Source organism: Myotis nattereri (assembly GCF_964212035.1).
Source record: "Myotis nattereri genome assembly, chromosome: 12".
NCBI classification, from domain to species: domain Eukaryota; kingdom Metazoa; phylum Chordata; class Mammalia; order Chiroptera; family Vespertilionidae; genus Myotis; species Myotis nattereri.
The window spans coordinates 80,571,430-80,581,926 of NC_138087.1; the positions used below are offsets into that span (position 1 = coordinate 80,571,430).

At 59.3% G+C, this 10,497-nt stretch overlaps 1 protein-coding gene across 1 annotated transcript; it reads left to right on the plus strand.

The window, feature by feature from the left end:
- Positions 1-3,808: 3,808 nt before the first annotated feature.
- LOC308527788 (bile salt-activated lipase-like) lies at positions 3,809-10,229 on the plus strand (the record flags this gene model as incomplete). Its single annotated transcript, XM_081103183.1, is given in 12 exon segments — positions 3,809-3,874; positions 4,681-4,840; positions 4,934-5,056; positions 5,242-5,439; positions 6,483-6,613; positions 6,774-6,881; positions 7,001-7,117; positions 7,946-8,142; positions 8,333-8,536; positions 9,206-9,403; positions 9,904-10,123; positions 10,125-10,229. Coding segments are annotated over 12 exon segments (1,827 nt in total).
- Between the last annotated feature and the right edge of the window lie 268 nt (positions 10,230-10,497).

Sequence of the window (10,497 nt, forward strand, 5' to 3'; positions counted from 1 at the left end):
CAGAACCACAGCACAGCCCTGGACAGCGAGGGCAACCAGCCAGGGGCTGCAGGCTCTCAGGGCTCCAGCCCGTCTACCCTTCAGGACCAGTGAGTCTAAACTGGTCACAACCCGAGAGGAGGACCTCAGACCTCACAGCCCTGGGTTCCTCTGGGCCAGCGGGGAGGGGGCAGGAATCAGCACATTTATCCTGCAAACCCGCACTCACCTGGGACTCCTCAGAGCACGTGCGGGCAGGCGAGGGGGGCGGTCCAGCACCTGGTCCTGGGTGAAATGAAGCCTGTGAAGAGCGGCAGCTCCTGGTTCCCGGGGCCCAGCTGTGGCCTTAAATGAGCTGCATCACACATCCTTCCAGGGACACAGCGCCACCAGACAGGCCTTTCCAGGACGGGTTCCCGGAGGGTTCTGTTGTATTATAAATCAGCGAGTGAGATACAGGACCCTTTAATGAGCCAATTAATTAGGAGTCATTTATTGCCCTCAGCCCAGAGGGAGGTGTCTCTTCCTAATCTCTGAGCCACACTTACAGGAAGTTTCCCGTATGTATTCTTTTTGAGCCTCTTTGTTTGCAGATATTACGAAGAACTGTGTGTGAGTTATTGTTGGAGACACTTGTAACCTTAAATACAGAATGAGTTAGCACCTGGCATGCGAATAGGGGAATTATTATCAGTATTAGTCTGTATTAGTCTATTACATGGGATGGCTGGCTTGCAAGGTCAGACAATTACATTTCTCTTTTTCTATTATTTGAACTGAAAACCAAGTAATAAGAGACGGTCTTAAAGTGACAGAATTTACAGTGACGGAGTTTACAGGACTAGGGGCTACCTAACAATAGCAGAGAGCTTCAGACAGCAGTTTTGTTATACAACATGGAGGTTATAATTCTTCAGACCCAATCCCGTAAAGGAAGGCCCGGCCCTGGAGAACAGAATGCGAAGTCCCCGACAGAGGCCCCTGGCCAGTGCTCCCCGCCTCGCCTCCCCAGTGGCAGCTGTGATCTGTCTACACTCCCCCACTTAGTGCAGGCGGGTTCTGTTCTGAACTTGAAACCTATGAATTGCTCATGGTGGGCCCCAGAAACCACAGGCCCAGCCAAACTCCTCCTTCTCCCTCCAAAGGAAGGCAGCCCCGTCCTGGCTCAGGAGGTGGTCCTTGCAAGTGTCTTTAAAAATCGGGGTAAAATATAAATCACAAAAAATACTATAGTTTAAGGATTTATGAGTTCAATTCAGTGATATTCACTGCAGTCACACTATTGTGCAACCATCACCACCATCTAGTCCCAAATCATTGCATCACTCCAAACAGAAAGTGTGTCCACTGATCAGTATCTCCCCTCTCCCAGCTGCTGCTATTCAACTTCCTGTCTCAATCACTGCCTAGTCTAAACATTTTTCTTTATTATTGATTTTCTTTTCAGACAGGGAGGAGAGAGAATAACATGGATCTGATAGATACACAGATCGGCAGCCTCCTGCAAGCCCCCTACTGGGGAGTGAGGCCCCCATGTGCAGTATTGGCAATGCGAAGGGTGACCTGTTGGTGCAAGGGAAGATGGGAAGGCGCTCAACCAATTGAACCACACTGGCCGGGCTATTTGAAATCGTGTTGTTGAGAGTATTGCAGATGTCTGCCATTTGCCCTCTCGGCCCCTCTCCACTCAGCTCCCACCCCAGCCCTGTCTCTCCCCTGTCTATTGTCTAGGAATATATGCCTAATAATTCTCGATTAATCTCTTGCTGCCCTCCCTCCACCATCACTCCGAGATCTGTCCTTCTGTTCCATGCTTCCATGTCGATGGTTCTGTTTTATTCATCACAGTTTATTTGGTTCATTAGATTCCACATGAGTGAGATCATGTGATACTTGTCTTTCTCCCACTGGCTTATTAAGCTCAGCATAATACTCTCTAGGTCCGTCCAAGCAGTCTCAAAGAGTAAGAGTCCCTTCGTTTTCACTGCTATTTAGTATTCCAAGGTGTGAATGTACCACAGCCTTTTTTCATCCACTCGTCTATTGATTGGCACTTGGGCTGTTACCAGATCTTGGCTATTGACAATAACGCTGCTAGGAACATGGGGGTGCACACATCCTTTCTGATTGGTGCTTCAGGATTCTTAGGATATTCCCAGAAGTGGGATCACTGGGTCAAACGGCAGTTCCATTTTTAATTTTCTGAGGCAGCTCCATACTGTTCTCCACAGTGGCCGCACCAGTGGGCATGCCACCAGCAGTGCATGAGGGTTCCCTCTTCCCCACACCCGGCCAGCACTTGTCGTTTGTGGACTTGCTGACGGTGGCCATCCAGGCCGGTGTCAGCTGATTAACACTGTGGTTGTAATTTGCATCTCTCTGTGACGAGTGGCCTCCATGGCCATCTGTACATACTCAGAATTACTTCCTACAGAACAGGTTCTCAGAATTGGACTTGCTGGCCAAAGGCCTGTTAACAAACACACCCTCAAACCCTTTGCTCCCTGGTCCTCACCCACAGGCCCAGCCAGCCCGGCTCCTGCTTCCCACTGTGGGGCCACCTCCCCACGAGCATCACAGGAGACCTGGGTTTGGGATCCGCAGGCAGCCAGCGTGGCCGGTGTCTGTGAATCCATGTGGTGCTGGGGACAGCACGTCAACTGGGCTGTGGCCTGTGTACAAGCACGGCTCCTGGTAGCAAAGGGCTGAGGGGCCCGGGCAAGGGGCCGCTGTCCTGGGAGGGCTCTGCTGTCCCGGGCCCTGAGCTCCCCCCCAACCCTGGAGAAGGCAGTGCTGCCAGCTCCACAAAGAGAGGAGCCCGGGGTTTGTCCATGGAGCTTCCTCTGGTTCCTGAGTGAGACACCCTCCCCGAGCCACACGCTGCCTTTCTGCTCTCACACACTCTGCTCAGACCTCTCTCCCTCTGTCTCTTCATGTCTCCATTATCTCTGTCTCTCCCTCTGTATGTGTTTCTGTCTGTCCCACTCTCTATCTCTCTCTAATGCCCCAGGTCGTGGTATTTCTGAAGCCAGGCCCTTCCTCTTCCTCAGGGAAGCCCCAGGCTGGGTGGGAGCCCCCTTCCCTCCACACCTGTGCCCACCTGAGCCTCCAGTCCTGCCTCCAGGGCTGCTGGTGCTCAGTGTGAGGGGTGCCTTCCTTGAGGGCAGCATCTCCCTGTGCTGCTCTGGGTCCCCACACCCAGTGCGGACTGCACACCCGTGGGCCCTCGGACCCAGGCTCAGCCACGTAGCTGCCCAGGAGCACCCAGCCCTCTCTGTCCGGAGGAGACATGCCCAGTCCCCTGTGAACACCCTTTTCTGGGCTCCGGAGCTCGAAGTGGGGGCCTGGCAGGGCCTGGAGGGAAGCAGGCCCCGTTCTCTGAGGGTGAGACCAGGCCCTTGTCAATGAGCCACAATGCAGGGCACTGTGCACCCAACCGAGTCCCTGTAGCCCCTGTCCAGGGCCACCTGACCATTCCCAGTAACTGGCCAAGGTGGGCTGAGGGCACCAGCCACCCGGATCCGAGGGCCTGGCAAAGTTGCACCATCCCCGCCTGGGAACAGTAGCTATGTGTGTGTCTGTGTGTGTGTCTAAGTGTGTGTGTGTGTGTGTGTGTGCCCACACCTGCATGACCTTGGCCCTGAGCCTTGCTGGAAACGGCAGCTATCCTGGCCCAGGTGTCCTGCTAGGAGGAAGAGGCAAAGGGAGGGGAGGGGAAGGGAACCATCCACAGGCAGCTGCCAGCCTAGGCTCCCGGATGACTCCCGGATGTCCCGCCCCATAAATACCCCTGCTCAGAGGTAGGGGCCATGAGACAGGCACACGCACCATGGGGCACCTGGAGCTGGCTGTCTTAGGCCTCGCCTGCTGCTTGGCAGTAGTGAGCGCAGCAACGGTAAGCGGGAGTCCAGCGGGCGAGGAGGGGCCCCTGTCTGCTCCCCAAACCCGGCCTGGGAACTGGGTCGGGCACCTCGGATGGGAGGGAGGGTAGAGGGTGAAGGGGGGCAGGCAGGTCAGGCGCTGGCAGGAGGAACCCCGAGAGCCCACACCCAGCAGGCACTTTCCTGGCCCTTCCTCTGCTCCTGCATCCGCGCTCAGATGATGGCGCAGGCGCAGCTCAAATACAGGACGCCCGCGAACTGGAACGTCAGAACCACGAATAAGTTCTGGTACAGGCGCTCTCCAGGGCACACAGGGTGACTGACGCCAAACACAAACAACACCCAGGGTCACTGGCGTCCTCAGTGCTGATCTGCAGAGTCCGCCTTGGCCACCAGGGCCCTCAGGGTGTTTCTCTGTCCGGGGATGGCCATGGCCCCGCACAGAAGGGAGCTGGGCCCTGAGCAGGCCAGCAGGTTGCCCATCACAGCCCCCAGCGCCGGGACAGGAGTCTGGACCTCGGTCTAGTTCAACCCGGAGCCCGGCCCCCTGAGGGCGACACCCACCTGCTTGCCAGTGGCTGGGGCCCCTCCAGGGTCACTCAGGAGCCTCGGGGCAGCGACGGGGTGTCCTTCCTCAGGGCCCTGCCATGGGGCGAGGAGCGGGGCTTCCACAGGAACCCACAGCTACAGGCGGGCGTGACTAGGGAACCCCCACCTGGAAGCTGCCCTGGACCCCTAGAGTCAGCAGGGGTGGCCACCCCACCCAGCCTGCGCCCCACCCCACCCAGCCTGCGCCCCCTGAGCCTGGCCCTCTCCCCAGCTGGGCGTGGTGCCCACAGAAGGGGGCTTCGTGGAGGGCGTCAACAAGAAGCTGGGCCTCTTCGGCATCGGTGGCCGCTCTGTGGACATCTTCAAGGGTATCCCCTTCGCTGCCCCGCCCAAGGTCCTGGAGAACCCCCAGCCGCACCCCGGCTGGCAAGGTGGGAGTTGGTGGGTGGGTGCCGGGCTGGCCCAGTGCCTGGGGTGGCTTGTAGGGCCACCATCCTCACGCCAGCCCCTCTGCCCTCCCACAGGGACCCTGAAGGCCAAGGACTTCAAGCAGCAATGCCTGCAAACCCCTCTCATCCCGTTAAATACCAACGGCTCCGAGGACTGCCTCTACCTCAACATCTGGGTCCCCCAGGGCCAGAAGGAAGGTACGTCCGCCCACCCCATGCCCTCCAGGTCCCTGAACCTGCATGAAGCGCCCAGGCAGCCATGGGCCCAGCCCTGCCCAGCCCCTTCGCTTGTGGGGGCTCCAGAGCTGAAATTCCCTGAAACAAGCACCCAGAGGGGATAGGGAGGGGCAGCTGGGGTTACGGGGTCTGCTCTCCTGCCCCAGTTTCCCAGAACCTGCCTGTCATGATCTGGATTTACGGTGGAGGCTTCTTCTCCGGGTCCGCCCAAGAAAAAAGCTTCTTCAATAACTATCACCACGACGGGGAGGAGATCGCCACACGGGGCAATGTCATTGTGGTCACCTTCAACTACCGTCTCGGGCCGCTGGGCTTCCTCAGCACTGGGGACGCCAACCTGCCAGGTGTGTCCGGAGCCTTGGGCCAGGGGTGAGGGAGCAGTTGGGGGACCCTTCAGCACCGCTTTCTCCCAACAACTCCTGACAGTCTCCCAGAAAGACCCAGAATTCTACTGGCAGAGCAGGAAACTGGGGGTGGACAGTGAGACCCAGGAGCCCATCCGCACTGTAGTGAGAGAAGAGGCTGCCAGCCAGCCCGGCAGGGACCCAGGGAGACCAGTGAGAAGGCACTGGGACCCAGGACGACCAGGGAGCAGGGACAGGGACCCAGTACGACCAGGGAGTGGGGACAGGGACCCAGGATGACTAGGGAGTGGGGACAGGGACCCAGGATGACCAGTGAGCAGGGACAGGGACCCAGGACAACCAGGGAGTGGGGACAGGGACCCAGGACGACCAGTGAGCAGGGACAGGGACCCAGGATGACCAGGGAGCGGGGACAGGGACCCAGGATGACCAGGGAGTGGGGACAGGGACCCAGGATGACTAGGGAGTGGGGACAGGGACCCAGGATGACCAGTGAGCAGGGTCAGGGGCCCAGGACAACCAGGGAGTGGGGACAGGGACCCAGTACAACCAGTGAGCAGGGACAGGGACCCAGGACGACCAGGGAGTGGGGACAGGGACCCAGGACGACACGGGAATGGGGACAGGGATCCAGGATGACCAGGGAGCAGGGACAGGGACCCAGGATGACCAGGGAGTGGGGACAGGATTCCAAGAAGACCAGGAAGCACGTACAGGGTTCCAGGGAGACCAGGGAGTGTGGACAGGGACCCAGGGAGAGACAGAAGATCAGACAGTGAGGTGGTGACTCAGGGGACACAGAGCCATGGGACAGAGAAGAGGGACAGTGTCAGGGAGAGAGATGAGCAGCCTGGCCCTCATGCTCCTGGTCCCCCACCTGAGCCCCACACCCCCTCCAACACCCCATTCAACCAGGTTTCTGGGGACCCGCCCTGCGCCATCCTGGGGATTGACCAGGGCCCTTCACATGGAGGACACTCTGCCCCACCCCAGTCCCTGATGAGCTCCCCAACCCGCCCCAGGTAACTATGGCCTTTGGGACCAGCACATGGCCATCGCGTGGGTGAAGAGGAACATTGCAGCCTTCGGAGGGGACCCCGACAACATCACCATCTTTGGGCAATCAGCCGGAGGTGCCAGCGTCTCTCTGCAGGTCTGGGACCCCTGGAGGGCGGGCCTTCCTCCCAGAGTGTTGGGGGAGCTAATGGGGGCTGTGGGGAACAGCATGAAGCTGATAGTCTTGCAGTTTCTGGCTGAGCCTGGGTGTGGCAGGAGAGGCGAGGCCATGGTAACAGAACATCTGTGTGTCGCAGACCCTCTCTCCCTACAACAAGGGCCTCATCCGGCGAGCCATCAGTCAGAGTGGCTCGGCAGTGGCCTCCTGGGCCATCCAGAGGGACCCTCTCCAATGGGCCAAGCAGGTAAAGGGGTGCTGCGGTGTGGGATGGGGGAGGGTTACCTCCTGTCCATGCCCTGTCCCGGTGCCCATGGCCATCTGCCCCGCAGTGGCCTCACCTACCTGTCTCCCCCCAACCCCCAGATCGCCAAGAAGGTGGGCTGCCCCCTGGACGATACCGCCAGGATGGCCAAGTGTCTAAAGGCCACCGACCCCCAGGCCCTGACACTGGCCCATAAGGACATCCCATTTGGCATGGCGTGTGAGTGAGGGCTCCACATGGGGGCTGGTCATGCTCCCCAAGAAGTGAGGAAGTGCCGGGTCTGCGGCCTGGCCCATCACCCGCTCACTGGCACCTGTAGACAGCGACATGCCACCGTGGCCCTGATGCCTGTGTGGCCCCACTGGCTGTGCTGAGGGCGCCATCCTGCTGTCTTATCCTCCCTGGGTCCTGACCCCTTTGGGAAGCGGGTGCGCATTTGGGCATACCCCCAACCATGCCACCTAAAATCATTTGCACCAAATTGTAGGGACCAGACCAAGCTCCTTTGAACTAGTACCAACAGTCGCCTCTAGTGGTCTGTCAGTTCTGAAAGGTTGGCGACCACTGACTCTCCTGAGCCAGCCATGCGGTCTCTTCAGGGGACATTCAGGCTTCCGGGGGGAGGGGGGGAAATGCGGACCTGGCACAGGGCCTGGCTCACCAACCAGCACAAGCCAGCCCTCACTCCAGCGGCTCCTCAATTGCTCTTGGTCTTCCTCCTCCTGATTCTGGCCAAGCAAGAAGAGAGGGAGACAGGGACGCCCACTCCAGGACGGCACAGGCGCGCCTCAGGCCCAGTGGCTGTCAGCGGGATGGTTTGGCCCAGGGAGCCTGTGGCGTCTGCACACAGTCTGGGTCGCCACACTGGGGGGTGCTGACATCAGCAGGTGGGGCCAGGGAAGGTGCTCCACACCCGCAGGCCACCCAGAACATAGAATTATCCGGCCCCATGTCAGGGGACAGGCTGAGGACCCTGGTCTGGATCAGAGGAGGCAGGGGCCCCCCAAGCAGGAGGCCTGGCAGGGGGGCTCTGGAAGGTGCTAGAACCCGCTGCTCTCCATGCAGCTGACATTTTGACCCTCGTCCCTGTCATTGATGGAGACTTTATCCCTGATGAACCCATCAACCTTTTCGCCAACACGGCCGACATTGACTACATCGCTGGCACCAACAACATGGATGCCCACTTCCTTGTCAGATTATTCGTACCGGCCGTCGACATTGGCCTGTTGCCCATTACAGGGTGAGTAGGGCGCAGGGCACAGGGTGGTATCTGGGGGCCTCTTCATGAAGCATCAACTGAGGGAGGAGGCCGACCGGTGTAGCGGGCCATCTGCAGTCCCCTGGGGTGGGGTGGGGGTGGAGGTGGGGCTGTATATGGGTCCCCTCCCACAGGCCAGGTACAGGATCCAGTGTTGGCTTGGTCCATACAGGAAGGACTTCTACAAGTTTGTCAGCTGGATCACCATTGCCAAGGGGCCCAGAGGTGCCAATGCCACCTTTGACTTCTACACGGCGTCCTGGACCCAAGACTCCTCCCAGCTGGCCAAGAGAAAGACGGTGGTGGACTTTGCGACTGACTACTTCTTCCTGATGCCCGCGAAGATAGATGTGGCCCAGCACAGAGCCAACGCCAAGTGAGGGCCCGGGAGGGAAGGCCTGAGTCATGGACCTGCCCAGCGAGGCATCCCAGTGGGCGGCTCAGGGGGTCAGTGAGGCCCGGGAAAGCCGGGAAGGGATCCCAGCGGTGTCTGCACCTTCTGCCTTTCCCAGGCCTGACGAGACTGAGAAGGCCCCTCCTCTCCTCCCAGCTCAGGGGCCTTTATAGCGCCCTCCTCAGCCCACAGGCCTCCCTGGCAGCGCCCACAGCCTGCCGCCTCCCCACACTGAGGGGAACAGAAAAGGGGATGCTGGTCTCTGTTGTGGGTTTGGAGTTACCAACATTCACAACAACTTTGGCCTGCGGCCACCTGGTAAACCTCCAGTGAAAGCAAATGGTAAGTTAGGAATGCTGACACGGAAGAGAGAAAACGATACCATCCGATGAAGATCACAAATTCATTGCAGAGAAAAGGAAGGAAGACACCTCCATAGGCTTTGGGGAGGGAAGTGTCGATATACTTGAAATCTCAGAACCCACACCCCTGGGCCTTCCCTTCCCTGGTGCTGGGATCCAGGTCCCTCCTGAGTCTGGGGATTTCCCGGCTCCTCCTGCTCTCCCCATGGCCTCCTTCCTGGGCCCGGCTATGGGCTGGGCAGCCCATGTGAGCTCCCTGCCAACCTGAGCCGTGTCCCTCCCTCCTCAGGAGTGCCCGGACCTACACCTACCTGTTCTCCCACCCCTCTCGCAAACTACTCTACCCCAGCTGGGTGGGCGCCGACCACACCGATGACATCCAATACGTGTTTGGGAGGCCCTTCGCCACTCCCCTGGGCTACCGGGCCCAAGACAGGACTGTCTCCCAGGCCATGATCGCCTACTGGACCAACTTTGCCAGAACTGGGTAAGGTGGGGTGAGGCTGGGCCAGGCCTCCTGCCACCTGGGCCCACATGCCTGTCCCCTCACATACACTTAACCTCCCTGAGCCCCAGTACTCCCTGTGTGTGAGGATAGGAGGTACTGGAAGGGGTCTGGCTGGTTTGGCTCAGTGGATAGAGCCTAGGCCAGTGTCCTGAAGGGTCCCGGGTTTGATTCCCGTAAAGGGCACGTACCTCAGTTGCAGGCTCAAACCCCGGCCCTGGTGGGCTTGTTGGGGATGTCGCTCTCACATCAATGTTGCTCTCTCTCTGCCTCTCCCTCCTTTTCACTCTCCATTGAAATAAACAGAATAATATCTTTAGTTGCGGGTTTAACTAAGGGGGGGAGTCTGGCTGGGCCTCAGTTCACGCACATGCCCAGCCGGTGCCCAGGAAACAATGAGGCCCTGGAGGTTCGGGTCAGCATGGAGGTCTCCAGCCTCCTGTGAGCCCTCAGACCCCACACGGCCTTTTCCTCATCTGCAGGGACCCCAACCAGGGCCACATGGCTGTGCCCACCCAATGGGAGCCCTACACCCAGGAAAACGGCAACTACCTGGAGATTAACAACAAGATGGATGGCCAGTCCATGAAGCAGCACCTGAGGAGCAGCTACCTGCAGTACTGGACCCAGACCTACCAGGCACTGCCCACCGTGACCGAAGACGAGGCTGGCCCTGTGCCCGCCTTGGACGACGCTGAGGCCGTCCCCTGAGCCCCCCACTGGTGACTCTGAGGGGGCTCAGATGTCCGCAGCCATCGGCTCTAATGTCCTGTCCCAAGAGCCCACCTCCTTCCCCAGCTCATCCTGAATAAAGCCGCTTCTCCCTCTGGCAACCCTCTTTGCCCTCATGACCTCAGCTGCCCGTACAGTCTCTGTAAGTGTCCGGCTCAGGAAGTGGGGTGCCCCCCTCATTTAAGCGGAGGAAAGAGGGTCAGAGAGGCGTCAGCGCCAGGGCAGAGCTCAGGCTGCTGGCCCTGAGTGCGGCCTCCGGCCCCATGAGCAGTTACCTCTGGACCAGTACAATGGACTCAGCTTCGGCCATGCCCTAAGGGTAAGGGGAGCGGGCTCTGTTTAAA